This window comes from Sceloporus occidentalis, unplaced genomic scaffold (genome assembly GCF_023333645.1).
Source record: "Sceloporus occidentalis isolate IW3139 unplaced genomic scaffold, rSceOcc1.0.p SCAF_1, whole genome shotgun sequence".
NCBI lineage: Eukaryota > Metazoa > Chordata > Lepidosauria > Squamata > Phrynosomatidae > Sceloporus > Sceloporus occidentalis.
In genome coordinates, this window is record NW_028316981.1 from 160638928 (window position 1) to 160662732 (window position 23805).

Genomic DNA, 23805 nt, shown 5'->3' on the forward strand with positions numbered 1-23805 from the left:
TTAGTATCTATTCCTGTTTTCCCCCAGAAAAGCAAATGTTATTGAAAACATGCATCACTCAGCAGTATTCATTCAGTAATGAAGGTCAGTTAGCCTAAGATTCAAGTGGTAGGAGCCTGATTTCTGTTGTGAGTCCTATATGCAGTAGATGCATTGAATCAATAGGATTTATCAGCATTTAGAAATGGATTCCATGGGTCTACTGTAGTTAAGACTAAGCAGTAGGGTCCAGACCTTTTTCAACAATAAGCAATGTGGGTGGCAAGTAGTCTTTTAATTAAGTTTAGCCAGGCCTTGGGAATTCCATTGGACCCCCTAAAGTTAGAAGTAAATATGTTCCCAGCTTCCTGTATTAGCAGCTGATAAGCATGCAGGCACTGGGATAATTGACAAGTACCTGACAATTTGAAAAATGACAATTTGAAAAATGAAATTATATGTTAAATACACATGCCGCTTTGTACAGAGATTTGTGTTGTTGTATACAGGCTTTCAATGGCTCCTGAAGCCTGTCCATCATACAAAATTTCTACAGGCTTGCAGCAAGGAGGACTGGTGGTATGAGAAGAGAGGAACTGAAATCAGGCAAACATGCTTTAAACATGGGTGTATTAAACAAGGACTGATTTTAGCACCTAGCATTGTTGAGCAGCTTCCAGATATCTTGTGGTTCAATAAGAACCTGCTGCTGACACTAACCCAGAGCTTGAAATAATAATTAATAATAATAATAATAACAACAACAACAACAACAACAACAACATTTTTATTTCTATCCTGCTTTTTGCCAGGCAATCAAAGCGGCGTACAACAAGTTAAAATACATCCATATATACATAGTGCCCCCCTTAAAACAAGATTAAACAATATAAGATTAAATACTACATATTAAAAGCCAACTAATCCAAATAATAATCATCATGGGCAGAGTTGACTAGATGGAAAGTCTTATTCGTGGCCGAGTATTTTATTCCGGGAAGGCCTGCCGGAAGAGATCCGTCTTAATGGCCTTTTTAAAGCTCTCTAGATTGGTAATTTGACGGATCTCATCCGGCAGGCCATTCCATAAGTTGGGAGCAGCTGCAGAAAATGTCCTGTGGGAGGGCTGTAATAAATTCCTCCCAGAGGACCTGAGTGTACGGGGCGGATTATATGGAAGCAGGGGATCCCTTAGATAGGTTGGGCCCAAGCCATGTAGGGCTTTGAAGGTGATAACCAACACCTTGTACTGTGCCCGGAAACTGATAGGCAGCCAGTGGAGTGATTTCAATATTGGTGTTATATGGTCACTCCTTGCTGTTCCTGTGACCAACCTGGCTGCCATATTCTGTACCAACTGGAGTTTCCGGACTATGCACAAGGGTAGCCCCATGTAGAGCGCATTGCAAAAATCAAGTCTTGAAAAAAGTTGTCTTGTTGGCTCACAATCTACAGAATCCCCCAGCCAACATTATCCAAGCTCAGTATTTGCCCCTTGGGCATCTGTGTTGTACTAAGTCTAGTGGCAACTGATTTCCCACAGGGCTCTTCATGTACCATCACCCTGCGGCATTGTGAGAACTTAAAATGACAGATAGATTAACTTTTCTGATGTTGCTTATAAACATGCCAGCACCCCCCAGGTAAGCCCAGTGACAGAAGAAGTGTTTCACAAGTGTTCACTTTGCCCAAGGTCTTCCTCGGAACTTAGCCAGTCCTCTGGAAAAAAACACTTCCGGGATGCTGAGCCTGGAAAATTACTTTGAAGAAGACTGAATATAATCTTATGTTGAAGCCATCTGTAACTGAGAAGTGATAGTCTGGGATACTCACCTAGAGTACCTTCCTTCCAGTCATGGCCAATTATAGGTGGCTTCTGCATATCATTATATTCCTTTTCCTGAAAAGGAATTTTCTCAGCTATGATCTCGAATGTTCTGCAGTGCACCCACAGCCTCATTTATGGATATCTTAGCAGCGTTATTGTTAATTACCATCAAGTTGATTTCATTTTACAGTGACTCCTTGGAGATTACCACACAAGGTACTAGTGATGGAACTGAAGTGGAATTACAACCTATGATTCCTCTCCTTTTTGCTGATCTGTTGTTATACTGTTATTACTGGTCAGTTCCGCATTGACAGGCATCTCTCATGCGAAACTGTGTGATAATAATAGTGTAACAATGGATCAGCAAGGGATCAGTAACAGATGAGTGACGACATCGTGCAAAAAGGAGAGGAATCATAGGTTGTAATTCCACTTCAGTTCCATCACTAGTGCCTTGTACAGTAATCTCCTAGGAGTGACAGACCTCCAAGACATGCTGTTATGCTAAGGTCTTGCAAATTCAGGGCCATGGCTTCCTTGATTTCAGTCATCTACCTGTAAGGCATTTTTCTCTTATATTCTCTCAGCAAGGAGTGCCTATCTTTTCTGAAGATGCTGAAACCCTGTTTCTGCCAGTGCCAGTAAAGCAAGGAGCCCAGGGAGAATTCTATCACATCACCATGCTTTCCACACAGGTAAATTGCCACTGGGTGCACAGAGCCGGCAACCTCACCCTCCCTTCCCCAGGAGTTAAACTGGCAAAGCTTTTCAGGGCTTAGAAACAACATAGGAAAAAAGCTTCACGTTTTGAGGATTACTACCTAGTTTTACAACTGTTAATAGCAGAGTAGCCTTGCCAGTGAAAAATACTGAAAATGAAAAGAAATCAAAGCTTAGGGAAAGAAAAAGAAAGAAAGAAAGAAAGAAAGAAAGAATCCATTTATAATAATAATAATAATAATAATTTGTTTTATTTATATACCGCTATTCCAAAGATCATAGCGGTGAACAGCAAGTAAGCTAATTAGCAAGTAAGCTAATTTGCCCCCAACAGTCTGGGTACTCATTTTAGCGACCTCGGAAGGATGCAAGCCTGAGTCCAGCTTGGGCCCTTTTGCTGGTCTTGAACTCGCAACCTTGTGGTTTTGAGTGAATGGCTGCAGTACAGGCATTTAACCACTGCGCCACCAGGGCGCAGAATGCTGGGATATGTGTACAAGAGGATGCTAGAGAAGAGTTTGGGGAAGGTGGGGGGGTAGAGAGTATTTAGAGCAGCCTTGGGCCACTGTGGGAGGCTAGATGGCTGCACTGAACCCCCAAGAAACATTGGCAGGCCATCCCTATCCCATATCCACTTCTGCAAATAAATAAATGAATAAATACAGTAAATAAAAATTAAGCCCCTGTGGAGCTTGGGGGGCATTTTCACCATGTTTGTACAATCTGGGTCATTTTAGGCCCAGGAGAAGCTTTTTTAAAAAAATGAGAGGAAAGAAGTAATTTCCTGTTCACAAAAAAGCCTTCTCCAGGGCTTACATTGGTCCACCCACCACTCCAAATGTTGTGGAAATGCCTCGCCATTCCCCAGAGGGCATTTTGGGGCAAAAGAAATTTAGATTTATTTTTTTTTTGCAAAATATTTCTGAACCCTGGGGGGAGGCAGGGGGGCTCAAAATATGGTGGGACAGTTTGGAACCTAGGCGCGGGACAGACCATCCTTTCTCCCGGTGCCTAGCTTTGGTCTGTGGGGAAGCTGCAGCCTCCAGACCGGGGGACTTCCCCACGGACCAAAAAGAACCTGCAAAAAGCGGGTTCTTCTTGCGGCGCGATTAAGGCGCACTCGTGACGTCATAGTGGCACCGCGGCATGCGGACTTGATGGCAGCACCCATCTGTACATGGCGCTGCCATTTTGACACCCTCATCACGTGCAAGGGGCATCTAGAAGCGCCGTCCCTCGCACGTGACAAGGGTGTCCTATTGCATCTGTCTGGACCGGGCCATAAATAGCTTTTTTACAAACATTTTATGTCCTCCAAGGTCCTGGGGGACCTTGAAGGACATAAAATGGCCCTGGGGGGCTGCATGTGGCCCACAAGGCGCACACACCCAACTCACAATTTAGAAGACCTACAAGGCATATGTTTTAGTACACATGAAGAAGCTAGTTTTGAGTTCTTTACTATTTAGGTGTATTGTGGCAAGCTTTTGCTGCATGCTCATGTAAATAAAATGCAGGGAAAAGTGATGGAAACTTGGCAGATGCATCCTGATAATACAGTTGCCAGCTTTTCAATGGGCCCCCTGTTTTGGTGCATTCGATTGACAGCTTGGTGTGTTCATTTCCATGCCTTGAAAAGCATCACTTGCAGATTTTTATACATCAGGTTTTTGTTAAAAGCACAAGAGCAGGCCAGGCCAGGCTTTTCTGATCAATTGTCAATCAACCCTGTCCAGCAAACACATCAGAAAAAAATGTTGTCAGATATGCTGCCTGATTTAGCACACCGATATACACACACAGCAATGATAGCACATCAGGAAGGAGAAATTTATCTTTTTCCTGGGCAAAATAGTAATAAACTATAAGCCCCATCTTCACGGTTAGCCTTTTCCACCTAGGATTTTCACTCCCCCCATCCCTAATTTAAGCATAGTACAGCAACCTGACATGCAGACATTAAGCAGGTGAAATTTTATCTTGGCATAAAGATGGAAGTGATGGAAGTTTATTTGGGTTCTACTGTTAAAGACATAGGAACAGAGCCAGTTTTTTTAAAAAAAGAATAAGAGTGTGGCAACAACTTCTCCCACATAACCCACATTTTCTGGAGAGCACACACTGCAAAGTCTCAAATTCCTTTACTTCACCATCACCAGACCAGCCGCAAGGAGAGCAGCGTGCGCCTCCTGACCTCTGGGAACTGGGATGTCACCAGAATCCTGGCCTATGATGAGAACAACAGGCACCTGTGAGTACTTACTGAGACTATGATCTGTTCTCTCGCTGCTTTGGATCAGCTCCTCTAGATCAAGGTTGGTGGCAAAAAGAGGATCTGGCTGACCTTATTCTTGTTCCTAGATATTTCCTGAGTTCAGAAGAGAGGCCCAGTGCTAGACATTTGTACAGGTGAGTTCACTGGCTTTTATCGTATGACTTGAGCTTAGAATTCATACAGCACATGAATGGAGTGACAGCAAAATGCTGGGGAGTAGAGTGTTTCTGTCCAATAGTTCAGCCAAGCAACCAGCTATGCATTCCTTGAGAATGTTCCATTCCATTATCCTGCCCCTGGACAGTCAGCCATCCATGTGCCCTAACCATATAGAGTCCCCATTGGACTCTTTGATTCTTTCCTGATTGCTTGGTTTCTACCCTGCCCTAAATTAAAAAGAAAAACTTTGCAAACATTTGAGTTTCCCCATGCCTGCAGATACTATCCTGTGGGTATGGATGGAGATGTTTTGGGTACATACATTGTAACACTGGAAGAATTAATTCACTGTTAAGCATGAACAATTTCAAGATTCCAAACACTTGACAAAGTCTCTCAGTAATCCTTACAAATACAGTCGGCCCTTCTTATACACTGATTTCTTATACACGGATTCAAGCATACACGGTTTGAAAATGTTCAAAAAAAGTATAAATTTCAAATATCAAACCTTGATTTTCCATTTTTTATAAGGGACATCATTTTGCTATGTCATTATATTTAATGGGACTTGAGTATACACGGATTTTGTTATACACAGGGGATCTTGGAACAAAACCCCAGCATATAACAAGGGTCCACTGTACCACATGAAATAAAAATCTATGGCTTATTCTCATTTTGCAGATAGGAAAACTGAAGCTGGAGCATTAGTGCCTTGCCTAAGGCCACCTAGTTGGCTCATGGCTAAATGAGATTTGATCACTAATCACTTGCCTTGCTTGCATATGAGGAAATTATGTCTTTAGTCCTCCCTTGTGTGATTCTGATGTGCGGTTGTTATCAAGAAACAGCCTTTGCATCAGAGGAGGAAACATATTATGTTACACATAAAGTAAATGATAATGTGTGGACACCTGTTGCATTATAAGGGAATTACATCCTAATATATCATACCTTCCTCCAGCCCAGTCTAACCATTTTATCCCAAATCAGATTCAGACTGAAATATTCAGACTTAAATTCAGCCTCTTTGGGTGCCCAGAATGAACATGTGAAAGAAGCTGCAAGCCACACATGTAAGCCCTGCCCCACTATACTCCTGTTTATGTACAAAGAGAAGGAATGCTGGAGGGCATTCTGATCCTTATGCTTTCACTTTGAATGCCAAAAGGAAGTTGTAAATATTCTGCAATGAGGAAAATCAAACCCTTCTTAATGTCAGCATGCCTAAATGCATATTGCAGAATACTTGCATTCACACTGGCCTAAAACCATGCAATCTGGAATGCTGCCTAGGGGGTCTTAAATTACTCATTCATTTAGTCTGATTATTCATTCATTTAGTGGCACTTTATGTAGTGCAAGAGGAGTTTCCTGCCCCAGGGAATTTACAATCTAAACTTCAATACAACATAAACAAAAGGGAGGAGAGGCAGGGATAAACTGGAGAAGGACATGTCACTGTTTTGGTTGCACAAAGGAGCCTTTGGTTGCACAAAGGAGCCTTTGGTTGAACCAAAGGCTTAAAAGAAAAGAGGAGTTGAGGTGGGATTTAAAGGAACCAAGAGAAGTGGCACCATACAAACATGTTGGTGGTCAGATTCATTGGGAACCTGTATTTCCTGCATCCAGACTCAGTTTTCCAGCACTGCATCCATTTCAATAGATTGCTGACTGCTGGCAATGAGGAAGGTGATGAGGTGTCTTTGGGATCCAGACAGCCCATGGAAGGGTTTCTGTTAAGGAAAGGTTGTTTTGATGTGGATTCCTTTTCTCCTCTGCTTCTTCTTCCTGGGCAGTGTGGACCTGGACAGCTCCTTCAACCGTACCTGTGTGACCTGCGGCTTGCGGCCTGGCTGCTCCTTTGTAGATGTCAGTTTCAGCCCCAGGAAGGGCTGTTTTATACTGTTCTGCAAAGGTAGGTTTCTGCAAGGAAGGGGTATTTTACCAGCATACATGCATATGCTGAATCATACATTGATATCTTATTTCTGTAGTGGTTTTGATAGACCACAAGGAATATCAGAATGGTTAATGAACTTCCAAAAGAGTTAGAGAGCTGACATTTGATACATCATACGTGGCACATCAATATTATTAGGCAAATCTGAAAATGGGATGCACATTGCACATGCCTCTGTAATGATTTCATTGCCTCTGTAATAATACAGTCTTGCCTCTGTAATAATTTTAAGGAATCCTCAGATTTGGAAGAGATCATAGCATCTTCAGAAGAAAACAGGAGTAATGCAAGCCACATCTTCTGCACTGCATGATTGTACTTATGAGCATACTTAGATGGACATACACACAAAGGTCTGTTTATTCAGCTGTATATGGCAGTCCAGGGCAAGGATCAAGGCAGGCTGTGCAGATATACTTGAAGGGTGGAAAATGCTTAGGAGAGTTACATTTTTGGACTATAGCTTCCAGCATCACCTCTAACCAGCATGGCCAGTTTTAGGCTACAGTTAGGAGGTGGGGGGATGCAGATCCTACTCCCCATAAGACAGAAATAAGGAATGTGGGTCCCATTCATTGAACCACTATTGACCATAGTGGCTGGAAAAGATGAGATGTATAGATGAGCATATCTGACCTACAGTTTGTATACTGATCTGAGTTTTCTCCTCCTCTCTTCCCCCCACCTCCAACTTTCAATAGGGCCTGGAATTCCTCAAGTCTCTGTTCACTGCACAGCTAACCCCCATGGTATGTATCAAGACTGAAGCAAGAAGGACCTCCCTCCCTTCTTCTTAAATAGTGATGTCTCTTCCAAGTGGTGTTTGAGGTCAACCTTGATGGCTGGTAGTAAAAATGACCTGGATATATGGTGAAATGTGATACATTAATGTGTGGAGTATGACTAACCATTCTAGTGTTGCCAGATTTCAAAACAGAAATAAGGGACAATCAAAATTAATAATTTGCAGAGTTGATAATCAGGAAGTATTGTCTTCCACCTAAATAACAAATAAAAGTAATAATTTCAGTTAATTTAGCCATATGTCTCTCAGTAAAATTAACTTATAATCCACGTTCCTGAATGACATGGTGCACATATTTCTGTCTTTTTGAAGGGCTCACACCCCAAAATACAGGGGATTTTTGCATCTTATTCAGTCTATATAAAAGCAAAAGTTTTCCAACCTTCAAAACAGGAACATGCCTTATACAGTCTGCCTGCACCATACATGGGCTTGCTATCTGTGTACTTGAGCTCATGCGGACAGCAAGCCCCAATGGGCAAAATGTTATGGGCGCCGCAAGTGCACGTGCACTACCACACACAGGAGCACACCACCATAGGAATCCATAGGATTCCAGCATAGGAGGTTTTTCCCATACATGGTGGGGGGGGGGGGTCTGGCATGGATCCCCCATGTTTGGAAGGTCCACTGTAATAAAGGACATGTGCTAGGCCTAAACCATTCTGATTTACAGGCTAGCCATATATTGGGCCTAAATAGCCTAAAGGCAATGAGTTCCATTTACTATTTCTATTTCACACTAAATCTATTTCTTGTCTAGAAGGACAGATTTTAAAAGATTACCATCCACAAATACCTTTTGGAAGAAGGTTCCAAGCTGTCACTAAACCTATTTGTAATCATCTCAGTCTCTCTTTTTCTCTTTCTTGTTGCCTGTCATTCCTCCCAACTGACCACAGACTTCCTTCTCCTGGAAGAGAACCAATCTTTGCAAGATGGCCTTCTGCATAAGGAGATGCCATCAGTGGAATTCCGGTCCTACCGACTAGCTGGCTATGGTGAGAATGCAAGTATTGCTCCCCCCCCCCAGGAAAAAAACACACAGAAAGAGAGAGGCACACCCACACCCCACTATTTCAAGCCCTTCAAATTGGAAAGAGTATGGATGAATTTCATGGTATGTACTCTGCCTAAAGAACTGTTGTTACTGGACAGGTTAAAAGTGCAGTTTTTTCTTGGGCTAATGAGGTTAATTAAACTCATCAGCCCATGGTTAATCTCTGTGCTTTGTGCCCAAGACCTTAATACCACTCAATCCAAAGAAGTGGGTTTATTTCCATGAACCCTCAAACAAATGTTTTTTTAAAAAATAATCTTAAAGGTGCTGCCACCCTTTTTTAACCCCCTCCCCTTTGCTTCCTCCTTTTTATATTAAAAGTGTAGGGATATTTAGAACTTGTATTAAGCAGAGTGCATCCAAGCCAGTGCAATATCAGCTTGTGGTAGAAACAGGAGAAAATACTCAGGATGCTTTAGTGAGGTAAAAGAAAGAAGAAAAACTTAAATTTATTCTTTCAAGAAATCCATCTTGGGACAGGAAAGGAAACGGATAACCTGTTTTACATCCAAGTGAACATCCCTAGGATTGCACTTGTAAGATGGATATGCAGCTTTGTCTTTATTGGCAGAGAAATGGCTGTGTAGGAACACAAAGTATTGACAAAGGTTAACAGCTGGAAGTCATGCCAGGGCAGCTTCATTGGTCTGTTGAGGGTTAGTATTCATAGGGCCTTAACCATAATTGAACTAAAACAGAGGTGGGCAACCATGGGAAAGAAAATACTTGACCTATGTTATAAAAGTGAATATGGTGGCCCCCACCCCGATCTCATAAGGGGCTAATGAGATCCCTACTGTTTCACAGTTGCCCAGTAGAGTTTGCCCAGTAGATATCGCATTAGCTCCCTATGAGACCTTGTGGAGTGCATTCCCCCACCATACTCGCTCTTAGAAAATCATGTTTTTGCCTCCAAATGCCCCTGCAACACCATTTAGGCTACAAAAAGGGCATTCTCACCCTCTAGGGCATTCTGTGCCCTACAGGGCAATTTGGGTAATTTTGAGACAAAAATTTTTTTGTATAACAGTTTTGCAAACATTTGTGTTGACTCCTAGGAGGGTGCAGGGGGTGGCCATAAGTGATGGAAATGCTCTCCACGTCCCCTAGAAGTCATTTTGGGGCATTTTACAGCTATTGATCAATTGATAGACAGGCAGACAGATTTATATTTGACCCCTGGGCACTCATAAAAGGGCCCTCAGGGGCCACATGCAGCCCATGGGCTGCACTTTGCCCACCCCTGAACTGAGTGGTACAGTACTGAGGTTGGCCACAACTGAAACTGGAACTGACAGTGCAAATTACAGGGTCACAAAGTTGTTCCGCAGTAGTCAAAGGTCCTAAGGCAGCAGCAGCAGCACAGATGCATGGGAATGTGCAAGAGATACAAACAACAGCTCCACAGTGAGGCAATTGCCTCAAGTGACTGATGCTGGAAGACAACAGCAAAGGGGAGTGACCTACAATCCATACATGTTGCCCTCCACCCTGTGCGCTAGCCTGCTGCCTTACATGTGCAGTGGAGGACACTGTTGAAACTGTTGAAACAATGGATTTGAAGAGATGAAAAACAAAGGGTACTATAATGATTCTAAATAAGCTTTATCTATATTTGTTTAAAAGAATAACAAACAATGTATATAACAAAAGTTATATATACAAAGGGTACAAAATAAACCATAGTGATAATGGCAAGCACAATAACAAATAGCAAATAAAACAAACTATATTGAAGCAAATAACACAAATACAACATAAAAGAAGGCTGAGAATAGAGTGAATAAAAGAGGGAGAGGAAGACTCACAACTAAAGCTAGCCTTATGAAGGCTCAAAAGTGGATTAGAGCTATACATACAGTATACAGCTGAAGGTCATCTGTATTCTCAGTAGCTCTCCATTAATGGTCATTAACCCTATAATGACTCAAGTACAGAGCTTGTTACTATTCCAACAGAAACAAGGTCCAGCTGCCAGTGTATTTGGCTTTTGCAAAAATGTTGGGGGAAGCATTATCTTGTTCTTTGCCTCAGGCAGCAAAATATCTTGAGCTGGCTCTTAAGACAGCATGAGGATAAAGCTGGGTTGGTACAAGCTTAGGGGGTGACCATCTACTCAACATCACTGTTCTTTTCCTCTTTCCTTCTACAACCCAGATCTGCCAGTGCGTGTGACTTTGCCACTGCCACATCAGTGCACCTTCTGTCCATTGCTGCTGATGCTGTGAGTGCCTCTTCTGACTTTCCATCTCCCATGACTGATCTTATAGAAAAAGTCCAAGTAATCTCAGGGTTTAAATTGTGGAATGTGGGGGGGGACTTAGTATATCCAGATGTTTTGGGGTTCACCTCCCAGAAGATCAAGCCATTATAACCAATGATGAGAACCTGGGAGCTGTGCTTTAAACAAAGCGTCTAGGAAATATGAATCGGTAGATCTGGCTTGCCACTCTTGCTGTGATGGGGACAACCAGATTGTAGGTTTGAATGCAGCCACTACCACCACCACCACCACCCAAACACCAGATGATAGCCTACACAGCCTCCAGTTTTGATAATACTTAGTTTGGCTTGTTGGTTTAGGACTGACTAAACCCAACTAAAATGGCACTGGGGAACAGAGATCTCTGGACTCCATTTCCTCAGCCTCAGCCAGCCTGGTGAGTGGTGAGTCATGATGGTGGGAGCAGCAGCTGATCAATATTTGAAGGGCTAATCTATATCTCACCAGTGAAATAATAATCTTAGATAGTGTGAGCTAGGAAAGAATTCCAGAGTCAGTCAGAGTACACCAAAGATGTTCAATTTAAATGGGTTGGAGTGGCAAACTTCCCATTCAAGAAAATATGGTTAAACTCAAAACATGTTCCTCCTGCCCCTGCAAACATGAGTGATACTTGTAACAGAATAAAACCCTCCATTTGACCTCATCAGACACTCAACATCTGAAGACACAGGGGGAAAAAATTACTTTGGTGCTTTACTATTGAGCTCAACAGGATTGCCACACATGTGGAAACAAGAGGCACCTCATTCCAGTTTCCCCTCAAATGGCACAGTTCAAAACAATATATATAATTTAATTAAATAGTTTGCTGTCTCCAGTGTCCATCTCTGCAAAAGTAAAATTAAAAATAAAAGATCCAGCCTGTGATGGGTGTGTGTATATTCTTAATTGCTATTTCAGGTGTAGAAATATCAATGACTGACTTAGCCTCTGACTGCACATTTTACAGGCCAGAGGTCCTAGGAGGACATGAGGCCACTGAGGAGTTCCATCTTGACTGGGATACTGTCCTCTCCAGCAGTTTGGGCGCTGTGGTGGTTCAGTTTGATGGCCGAGGCTCTGGAAACCAAGGGCTCAAGCTCTTGCATGAGATCAGTCACCATTTGGGCTCCTTGGATATGAAAGACCATGTAGCTTTGATGAAGTAAGTCTGTCTGACTCTCCTTGGGTACTGTTTGCATGCTGCACACACTTGAGTTAGCCACAGGCTGATAGTTCTATTCCATGGGACCTATGTGCCACCCTGAGGCATGGGAAAGGTGGAATTGTCAAACCTTTTCTGTACTGGTGACTGGGCAATTATCTTATTCTTAAACTCGGCCCATACTATTTTACTTCTTATGGTTCACAAATCTGCAGTACAAAAAAAAGGGGGGAAGTTGGGTAGAAGATGACACTTTTGGCAAGAAAGGACCCAATTCAAAGGGTGTGATTTGGGCTTGGACCTGGAATCTGGCTATTTATTTGTAAAACCTTGCAGATGGAGAGTGTGTGGTCCTCCAGATATTGTCAAACAACAGCTCTCCTCAAATTTGGCTATGCTGTCTGGGGCCGATGAGAATAGGGGTCCAACACTATCCACAGGTCCACACTTTCATCTCCATAATATAGCTTTGTTTTCCTATATTGCCCTGCAGCTTTCTTTTCTAGCACCAGGGTTATCCACCCTGGTGAAGTGTTTTAAAGCATTTAATACAGAAGTGGGCAGATAAGACTGGAAGGAGTTGGGCAAGGAGCTCTTGTGATGTGAGGAGAGGGAGAGAGAAAGTGTGCCTTTGTGCACATTGTTTTGCTGCACTTTTACACCAAGAAATTTAAAAAAATAAATAAAGATGGGCTAAAGGTATTAGGAGGACATGTCTTTATCACTGAACTTTCTTGCCATCATCCCTCACCAGCGCCATCAATAGTAAGGGGATATGGGAGTTGTGGTCCAACAATATAATAATAATAATAATAATAATAATAATAATAATAATAATAATAATAATTTATTTCTAGCCCGCCTTTCCAAAGATCAATATAAGAGAAACTCACATTTCCTAGCCTTTTATTTAGCAGAATGGGACAGTGTGGCAGACAGTTAACCTTTTGGATGGCATGTGGAAAATCTGAGTGTGGGAAGAAGAACCATGATAGGTGGTGGGCTACAACAGGGGCCGCAGTGGGTTGCACTAACAAAGCCCCTGATGTTGCTTGTACCCCACAGGTGGCTTTTGCAGCTTCCCTATGTGGATCAGAGGAGCACAGCAGTCTATGGAAAGGTAAATCTCATCACTGAGAAGTCTGTTCCTGTATTGTCTCCACAGCAGTGGTGGGAATGAGACAACCTTCCAGGTATTGTTGGACTACAACTCCTAGCATTCCTCACAATGCTTTTATTAGCTAGGGCTGCCTCAATTTGCTGTCCAACCATATCTGGGGAGTTCCCTCATCCCTATCCCAGGACAAATTCTGGGACTGGGAAGCTCATCTTACCTACAATAAACTTCTTCAGACAGTGGGGACATGGGGACCCGGCACTAAAAATGTCTAAAGACCCAGAGTTGCCCATCCCAACTTAACTTAAAAGCCAAATTTCAATGCCAGGACCAGTGATGCAGAGTGTTTACTTGGGGACTTGTTCTACCACCATATTGCTAAGATGCAAATCCCTGTTTCCTTTGGAAGTGTAAGTCGTTCACTGATTCCCAGTTCCTCATTCCATCAAAGGCTGAAAAAGAGTTGAACCTGAAGCCTTAATAAGGAACTGAAGTGTATATGCTCCTACAAATCCGAATAAACTGGGTTTATTTCCTGGATTGGGGGAACATTCCCTTCAAGGTTCATAAGAATTATCTCCACTCAAAAGTGCTGTCTTTTCACCCCTGTTTCAAATTTTTGTGGGAGCAAGGAGCTGGAGAACAAATAGTTAATTTGGACCCTGCTATTTGCTATATTCAAAAAATAGCACTGAAAACAGATTACTGCTTCCATGAGATCATGCTACTCATCCTCTGGAGGTTCATGGGCTCATGGATTTGGAGGAAATATTAAGGAGGTAGAGGGAGTTGCTTTGATATCAACCGCCATGGACCCCACTTTCTCAGAAATTGGTCCATCTCAGGGCCATATTTGGCTACCATATACCCAGTGTGAAGAGTCTGAGAATTCCAATTCAAAGGTCTTAAGAAGGCATGACCTCTCCACCTTCACTACCTTAAGGCATTGCTCTTGAAACCAGCCTGGCTCCTGAAACTGGAAAAGGCTTCTTCTAATGAAGACAGAGCTAACCATCCAGACTGGGACTGAAAAGAAGCCTATATTTCGGGCCCTTGGTATCTTACTGGGGTTTGTTTCCAGGACACCTCCCCCATGGATAACAAAATCTGTGGATGCTCAAGTCACGTTAAATACAGTGGCATAATAAAATGGTATTCCTTATGTAAAATGGCAAAATAAATGTTTGCTTTTTGGAATTTATATATTTTTAAAAATATTTTCAAGCTATGGATGGGTGAATCCATGGATAAAGAATCAGCAGATACAGAGGAACAGCTGTATAAGGACCCTTTCACACTACAGAGTTTGAGACCACTTCAACTGCAACGGCAAACAACTAAGGAATCCTTAGGTAATTTGGTCAGAAGAGCTCTCTGGCTGAGGAGTCCAAAGGCCCCACCCTCAATTGCACATGGATGGAACCATGTCATTCAAAGTGGTATCAAACTGGCATAATTTTCCAGTGTGAATGGGCTCCAGGTTTCTTTTATGGATTGTCTATTGCTGGAACAACATAGGAGCCTCATTCCTTGCTGGAACCTGACCCTTACATGGAGCTATCCAAGGTGCTATCCAGAACCTAAACTTTGCCTTGTTTTGTTTTGCTTGGCCTTGCCAAAATCTGAACTTTGCCTTGCTTGGCCTTACCTTGCCAGAACGCAAACCTCCAGCTGGATCCTTTTGGTTTACCTGCAACTTTGCTCAGCTGAGATTCCTGCCTGGGACAAAACAGCCATACTGGGCAAACGAGAGCACCTAAAGAAAGAAACTGTGGCTTTAATTTGAGAACATGTATGCCATTCCATTTTGAAAATGTTTTTAAAATTTCAAGCACACTAATAATCCCCCCTCCCCTTTTTCAGGCCTATGGAGGCTTTTTGGCACTGAAGCTCCTGGCAGCAGCAGAGGACCTCTTTAAGTGTGGAGCAACAGTGGCACCCATCACCAGTTTCCGTTTCCATGGTAAGCCACAGCTGAGACACATGTTTTAATTGACTTTTTTTTTTAAAAAAAAAAATGAGTTGGAATTCTGAATCAAGATAGCCCAATGGAGTAAAGAAAAAACACCTCTTTAAATCCTACTACTTTACTATTCTAGTGAGAAATGGGGGGATGATGAAGTAGCAAAATCTTTGATTGGCTGGGATCCATTGACAAGGGATGGGAGAGCCAAGCCTTGAGAGCCTGACGATATAGCAGTGCCATATGGTTAGGAATTAATGGTCAGACATCTAATGTACCACTCAGTGGAATGAACAGGAGGAATATACATTGCCATTGAAGGGGGGTGGTCTCCATAAGACCATTCAGTCCAAAGTCAGAAGTTCTCTAGCTCTCCCTCACTGTAGGGCTCAGCCCCTGTGATCACTGATTACTGAAGGAGGCTGCTCTGAAAAACCCCTCCCTTCTATTTGTTGCCATAGCTGCCACCTTTTCTGAACGCTACCTTGGAATGCCAGCCTGGGAAGATGCAGCCTATACGGTATGGAAAAATGGACATCCAAGGAAATCTTCATTTTCTTGGTCCCTCCTCTTCTCCTTCCCTCCTCCCCATTTGCTGCTTTTGCCTTCTGGATGAGATCGGAATAGGCAGGCCTCATCTCCTGACCGCAATTTGAATGCCTCTTATCTAGTCTACATTTCCTCTGCAACAATGTCGGGCAGCCAAGATGGTATGAAGCTAATGGCACCCTTTCATCTCCAAGCTGTGAGAATGCCATTTGCTTCTTGTCTTGTTGGAGACATTAATCCTAAATTATTTGCACTGTGAACATTTAGATAGTGTATTGTTTTTTGCTAAATTTCCCCATCAACAACTTGACCTGGACATCACCTACACTTGATCCCTGCCTTCTCCTTATGGACATGGGACCCTCCTAAAAAATACGATCCCATCAACTGAGAGAGGGGCAAAATAGGTCCAAGCTCCAGATTCAACTCCTTTTTTATTCTTGCCCTCTCTTCTGCTCCTGTGCACTCAAGAGCAGCCTGACTCTGCAGCCATGAAGCAAGGGGACATTTCCCTCTATAGAGTTGAAATGATGGGAAAGTTTTTAACTGTTGCATCATGTCAGGCTGCTCTTAAGCCCCCCTGGGAGCAGAGCCAAAAGTGAGAGGCAGTGCTTACTTTTTCTTTTATGGTTCCCTTTTTCGCAGGTGGCCTCTGTCTTGGAGGAAGCTGCCCGCCTCAAGGATAGAAAATTCCTGCTTGTGCATGGAACTGGAGATGGTGAGGACTTTTTTTGCTTACTTACCCAAAACAAACAAAGGTTTCTCCAGCGGATGGAACTGTGCCAATATTGGTGTCTCCAAGATTGCAGGGAGCTATATGTGTGGCATGTTTGGGCAATAGAGGGACATATGAATGAATGATATAAGTAACTCTAGGCAACTGCTTCTCTGTTTTTCTTTGTGGAAGGGCAAAGCTGATTAACCCCACTCTGCAGACACACCTTGTTGGGTTAATCAACTCATGTTCCCCTTCTTTGTTCCGGCAGCCACAGTTCATTTCCAACATACAGCTGAACTTCTCATCCAGCTGCTTGCTGCAGGCTCCAACTACACCACTCAGGTACTGGGAAAGAGGGAGCAGATTTTGTGCAATAGGAAACTCCTTATCATGCTCACCCCACTCCTGTGAGTAGTGGGAAGCTCTGGGGTGCAACCATAGGGCTTACTCGGGTTTTGTTCCCTAACCATAGATGTGTCTTTTCCCCAGATCTACCCAGATGAAGGCCACATGTTCTTTTTGGATCACAACCAACGCCACCTTCGCCAGACCCTCTCCTCCTTCTTTCAGAGCTGCTTTGAGGATCCAAGGAATCTTCATCTGCTAGCTGAGGAAGACGAGGACTCATAGTGATTTCCAATACAGGACAACCAGTGCCAATCTTCCATGGCTTTTTCTCTGCTGTGCTGACAAGTCTTGATAGCACTTTGCACATATCAGGGCCACCACCCTGTGGGTACTGTGTTAAAGCACACAATTGGACACTGCTTATAGAAATAAAGCATCCAGCACATCTCCACTTTCAAATTAAAAAAAAATAATAACAAGTTTCTAGCCCCTGTTGTTTGCATACATGCCGGTGGAAAATCCCAGAGCCAGAGGAAATCAGAATATCTAATCAGAATGTCTAGAGGTCAAGGGATGTCTGGGATTTCCCCCCACTTTCACAATCTGCTCTTTCCATTCTTTTGTTCAACCAGATGAGTAGCAGAAACAGAACAAATTATATAACGTATGCACGTTTATGCAAATATACTCACATTCCTGCTATCATGCTTTTGCAAAAATTAGCTTTTCTGGGCAGGGAGTTATGGTTCACTTGTTCAAGATTCCCTGCCCTCTTTTTCTCAGCACTGAATATACATGATCACCAAATGCCTAAAAACAGAGAATTTTCCTTAGCTCTTTTTGTCTTGCATTTATGGACTAGGTCTGCCAAGAACCTTAAGGAATATTCTTCTCTTCTTGAATTGTGTGTCCCATACTCAAGGGGTAGTAAGGTTGCCAACCTCCCTTCCCTTTCTGACTGTTCTGCTGTGCTTTAAACAGCAGCCTGGAACACAAAACAAATAAACATCCCACCACTTTATACAAGGAAAAGTTTTATTTGTGTGACAGGTTGCTCTTAGAGGAAAAATAGCAAGACAGTGGGGGATACGTGGGCCATGCTGTGCTGGGTTGTTTCAATAGTTGCTTCTTTGAGCTGTCACCCAGGCAGCTTGTTTGATATCCAGACTCCTCCTCAGGCTGCTGAAGCCTTGTATTTGCCACTCCCAGGTCCATCGAGCAGGACTTCAGTAGAGCTCCAGCGACCCTTGACCCTTCTGGGTGTTTAGACAGATAGGCACCTTCCAGCACCTAAAGAAGCAGCAACACCTGGAATTCCCACCTGACAAAGAGGCTGGAAAAAACCTAAGGTAATATTGTCCAATTTATATCTCAGTGAGCTATAGATGCCGTTCTTCCCCCATCATTCTCAGAGAGAACAAGAGAGACAGCCACCTGCATGCATCCACAAATGCACACACAATAAGCTGACAGATTTTTCACCTGAGAGGTACTTGCAAACATCATCTCTCATTCTGCTTACAGTTCAAATCCAAGGAAGTCAGCAGAGAAATATCTTTCAGTTTTTCCACAGTAGCTTTTTAAGAATCATTCTTTAAAATAGCTGCATAGTATTTTACTAGTTATGGAGTTTGTTTAAAAAGGCAGTTATTTGGACATAATATTTGCACTTCCATCAAGTTCCCCAGAACAGACTGGCTTTATTGGAATCCCTCTACCCAACCCCTGCCCAGATACCTATTATCTCTGCATAGTGTCTCTTACATGTGCTGACTCCTGCAGTGGAACTACAGCGATTCAATGTGGCAGGCAGGATTGTGTACTTTTTAATAGTTATATAGCAAAGACACCTATCAGCAGGTGCTGTTTCTTGGGTTATAATTTGCAGGATTTCCAGGTTGCAGCAACACTGTTAAAAGTATAGGAGCCCATTTCTCCATTGCATCTGATCACAGCTAACTTTCGTTGTGCTCAGACCTGAGGAGGGGTCAATGGGAAAGAAAGGTCTGCTGCAGTTGGTCTTTCCTGAAATCAGCATACCCCTTGCACCTTTTTTTCCCCTTCTTTTTCTCCATGTGCATGCCTTTGAGCTTCCTCCAGGAATCAACCCTCACATTTTCAACCTAAATGTGTGTGGAAGAGCTATTCGAGAACATAGCAAAACTGTTTTGCACCTTCCACACTGATCTTGTTTAATTTTCAAAGCAATGATTATCTGGTTTGTCACTCCACAGTCCCTGGCCACAGGGTAACAGCATTCATAAACACTGTAGCTAATAAAGAGGTAACAGGCTTTCAACTCATTTCTGTGTGGTTCTTGTCCTTCAAACTCCCAGTCCTGCATATTTGCAACTATGTGCACAAACATGCATACAACAACTGAAGTGCAGAGGTAACCCCACAGGCAGAACTATGACTTAAATGTCCTGCTCATGGTCTTTGCAGTGGTTTCTGTTCACCCACTGTTGGAAAGAGTGGCAGGAAAAGCTACATCTATCTTTGTAATTCTCCAAGCCTGAAAAATCTGTTAACTAATTTTCAATTGGTATTGGAAATATTCAGTTGGTATTACTTTTCCAGTTCATGAGGAATGGATGCTCCCAAATGTGCCAACCACATGCAAACATTGATTAAACTTTCTTCCTTTCAGTGCTAGACTTTTTGTCTTTTTGTGCCTGCTTGTGTGCTGTTCTCTTTCTCCCTGGCCTCTTTTTGCTTCCCCTTAATAAAAACAGGATGCAGGAGTGAATGAAAATTGGTTTGATCCACTGGGGTTCATGCTATCAATCTTCATAGTATCTCAATGCTTTTTAGTTGGGCAATTTCACCTGTTCAGCTACCAGTTATCAAGTGTATGGTAGTCAACAGTTGAAATTATATCTACAGAGGTGCAAACTGGGCTTCAATGACAGCTAAATGTGGGCACTTCTCCACTTGAACACATTACATTTACAAGCTGATAGGTATGCTCTCTCTTTGGCAAAAGAATTGTGATGAGCCTTTGCACACTAAGGCCATCATTACATTTCTTTTGCATTTCATCAAGGTGCATGAGAACTAGGATACAAAAAGCAGGATTTAAAGGCTAAATCTAGGGGCCCTTCCACACTGCACAGTTATAGCAATATGATTCCACTTGAACTACCATGGCAGCATCCTGTTGAATCCTGGTGTTTGTAGTTTGGTCAGAGGCATCAGAGGAGTTATTTGGTCGAGGGTTCACATAAATGACCCCTTCACTAAACTGCAGATCCCACGATTACATAGGATGGAAACATGGCACTCAAAGTGGAATCATGGAACTATAACTGTGTAGTGTGAAAAGGCCCCAGGTTTTTGGTGCCATGGAGGACTGTAATAGGAAGGGGAAAGAAAGACCATAGGACCTTGGCTTTAATCTTTGTCTTATAAATCATCATATACATAACTATGCCATCAAGAAAGGGAGAGCTTTTCTCCTCCTTTGGTGTAGCATAATTTAATATATGCTTGTAATGGTTAAATAATTTTGTCATAAGATCTGTGTCAAAGGCTGTAGCAGTGTTTTCCAAGTGACTCAAAAATCACTCATGATGATCAAGTGGCATTCGCCAACCCACCAACTGTTCAATATAGTCTTTAAAAGACAAGCTTCCAAAATTATTTCACAATTGGATAGTTTCATTTGAGCTCTGTGGACTATTATATTTCTTCAACAACAGCTTCAGCCAATATGGTGTTAAAACTGTTGATTCGGAGGAAATATTCCTTTAAATTTCTTTGTCAATAAATGGTTTGGAACCAGCATGCAAAAAACGTGATTTGCCAAACCAAATGTAATTCAAGAGTCCCATGCCATGGCTGGTCAGTGGCAGTGGAAAGCTTATGTCAAATAAATATTAACTAGATTAATTAATTGGAGGAAACAACACAACAGTGAGGTCTCTTATGACATTCTCCCAAAGCATGCCAGGCTTTTTCTTTCACTGTTTTTGACATTTTCAAATAAGCAAAAAATAGTGAAAGAGCTTCAGCTGCAACCCCAACTTGCTTTAAAAATATTCACATTTTCTGCTCTTGGTACCAAATATTCTCAGAAGTTAATGCACTTAAAATTTAGGAATGGAGAAAAGTTACATTTGTTTTAAAAGTACCATTTGCTTTGTAATATATATTGTAGAGGGGATGGAACTCGGGACATTCTCACATAAATTCTTAAATCATCATTTCATATCTGAATGTTAATTTTGGGGTGGAGATGGGGATCTGTCAACACAAGATTTAATTTTGGCTTGAAGTCCTGTTTATACCCACCCACATCCAAACTGTCTACCCTTGGCTTTTCTACAACAAAGTGGGATTGCTAATGTTTTTACCTCTGATGTTGTATAAAATCATTTCCCTCATCAGGGGAGCAATGACATTTGTAGTTAGCTTCTTGCCAGTTGGTAACCAATAATCACACTGTAGTATGGGTACAAGTAAATAAATAGTAATCACACAGAATTTATGCACATATTACCAAACAGATCTGGGAAACCAGCTCACTTTTCTCCCTATTCCCAAACATCCTTCCCCCCCACCCCGCCACCCTTTCTGGAACTGTATATCAGACATTCAGCTATTTACTGTTGTTATTTGCCATCAAGCTGGTTTCAACATATGTTGGCCTGATGAATAAGAGACCATTATGAGCCTCAGTCACCAGCAGCCTCGCTCAGGTCTTGTAAACTCAGGGTGCATCTACACTGTAGAAATAACGCACTCTCATGCCACTGTAACTGCCATGGCTCCATCCTACAGAACCCTTGGATTTGTAGTTTTGTGAGGCAACAGCACTCTTTGGCAGAGAAGGTTAAAGAGATTGTAAAACTACAGATCCCAGGATTTTGTAGGATGGAGCCACAGCACTTGGTTGTTGTGTGTTTTAACTCATTTCCAACATATGACAACCCTAAGGAGAACCTATAATGGGGGTTTCTTGACAAGATTTGTTCAGAGGAGGTTTGCCATTGCCTTCTCCCGAGACGGAGAGCATGTGACTTACACTATCCCAATTAATGAACAGGATGCTAGTGTATAATTTTAATCACAGATAGAAAAAAGGAAGGAGGAAAGAGAAAAAAGGGGGTCAGTAAATAAGATACAGCCATATACTGTGCATATACATTAATGTCTATGTTAAGTCGTGACAATTCATGGGCTATTAGAGCAGAACAACGCTCAGGACGTCCACTGTCTGCAGAATCTTGCATGGTTCTGATGTTCCAGCATGCAAGCGTTAGTCTATTTGCACCTTTGGAGGCTGGTGTGTGCCTTTGTCTCTTTGTCTTTGTTTGACTGCATCAGAAGATTCCCGTTGGCCGCGGCTAGCCAACCGGGTTGTTGGGGATGAGCTTTCTTTAGGCCACCTTTTCTAGGCCCTTCTCCATATGGAGCAAGCAGTTCTCTCCTTAAAAAAGGCTGCTTGGTCATTCAGGATGCTGCCGAACAAGACTATCATCCCTGGTCAGTCTCGAGCGACCAAAGTCCTGAACCGCCTGCATGCAGGGTTGGGTCTGCGGCTTCCAGTGCATCTTTACACCTGCCGTTTCATCCCTCGCCTATCGCTACAGGGCTTTTTCGGAGATTGGATGTGTCCTTCGAGCCTGTGCAATGGATTTTTCTGGTGGAGCGCAGCGTGCACAGAACTGGCCTCACCCTTATCTTCAGTATATATGCCCCAACTATGCAAGCCAACCCTGCAGAGAAAGACAAATTCTACTCAGACCTACGCCACCTTATACAAAAGGTCCCTGCAGAAGACAAAATCATTATCCTAGGTGACTTCAATGCCAGAGTAGGAAAGAACTTCGAAGCCTGGAAAGGTGTTTTAGGCAAGCATGGTGTTGGAAACTGTAACAATAACGGATGTCTCCTGCTAGAATTTTGTGCAGAACAGCAGCTGACTATTACAAACACCATCTTTCAGCAGAAAGACAGCCTGAAGACAACCTGGATGCACCCCAGATCCAAACACTGGCACCTCATTGACTACATCCTAGTGCACCAGAGAAATATTTGCGATGTCCGTCATACCCAAGTGATGCCCAGTGCAGAATGTCAAACAGATCATCGCCTCGTAAGATGTAAACTAAATCTTCATTTTAAGTTTAAACCTAAGAAGGGTGGCATCCTAAAGAGAAGACTCCAAGTTAACAATCTTCAACAAACTGCCATGAGAGACAACTTTCAGGCAAATTTGCAAACAAAACTAGAAGACCACCCTATAGACTCTTCTCCTACAGCGCTTTGGCAACATATCAAAAACAGCATCCTGCAGTCTGCGGAAGAATCCTTAGGGTTCTCCCTCAAGAAAAGCCAAGACTGGTTTGATGAAAACAACCAAGAGATCCAGGAGCTGTTGGCAAAGAAGAGAACTGCTCACCAGGCACACCTTGCCCAGCCATCCTGCCATGTAAGAAAAGCAGCCTTTCGCCTCGTATGTAGTCAACTCCAACAAAAACTCAGAGACATTCAGAACAAGTGGTGGATCAATTTAGCAGAAAAGACACAACGTTGTGCAGATCTGGGTGATTCCAGAGGATTTTACGAAGCTCTTAAAGCAGTGTTTGGACCTACATATCAGACCCAAAGCTCCCTATACAGTTCAGATGGTCAAACACTAATCACAGATAAAGCTTCCATTCTGGACCGATGGGCTGAACACTTCCAAAGCCTCTTTAGTGCCAAGTGAGTAGTCCAAGATTCAGCTATTCAACAGATGACACAACAACCGATGAAGAAAGAATTGGACATAGCTCCCACTTTGGAAGAAACCGTTAAGGCCATACAGCAGATGAAAAACAGCAAGGCTGCCGGGATTGATGGAATTCCACCTGAAGCTTGGAAACATGGAGGTCATG

The 23805-nt window shown here is 42.7% G+C and overlaps 1 protein-coding gene across 1 annotated transcript in view; it reads left to right on the forward strand.

The window, feature by feature from the left end:
• LOC149322537 (inactive dipeptidyl peptidase 10-like) overlaps positions 1 to 19533 on the forward strand; it is a 59038-nt gene extending 39505 nt beyond the window's left edge. The window contains exons 13-26 of the mRNA XM_089508359.1: positions 2398 to 2505; positions 4690 to 4781; positions 4892 to 4939; positions 6767 to 6885; positions 7632 to 7679; positions 8638 to 8736; positions 10953 to 11019; positions 12032 to 12226; positions 13292 to 13346; positions 15207 to 15306; positions 15768 to 15826; positions 16501 to 16573; positions 16842 to 16915; positions 17063 to 19533. Coding sequence (XP_089364485.1) covers positions 2398 to 2505; positions 4690 to 4781; positions 4892 to 4939; positions 6767 to 6885; positions 7632 to 7679; positions 8638 to 8736; positions 10953 to 11019; positions 12032 to 12226; positions 13292 to 13346; positions 15207 to 15306; positions 15768 to 15826; positions 16501 to 16573; positions 16842 to 16915; positions 17063 to 17203 — 1278 coding nt within the window. The 3' untranslated portion in view covers positions 17204 to 19533. The remainder of the gene's footprint in view (positions 1 to 2397; positions 2506 to 4689; positions 4782 to 4891; positions 4940 to 6766; positions 6886 to 7631; positions 7680 to 8637; positions 8737 to 10952; positions 11020 to 12031; positions 12227 to 13291; positions 13347 to 15206; positions 15307 to 15767; positions 15827 to 16500; positions 16574 to 16841; positions 16916 to 17062) is intronic.
• The last annotated feature ends 4272 nt before the right edge of the window (positions 19534 to 23805 follow it).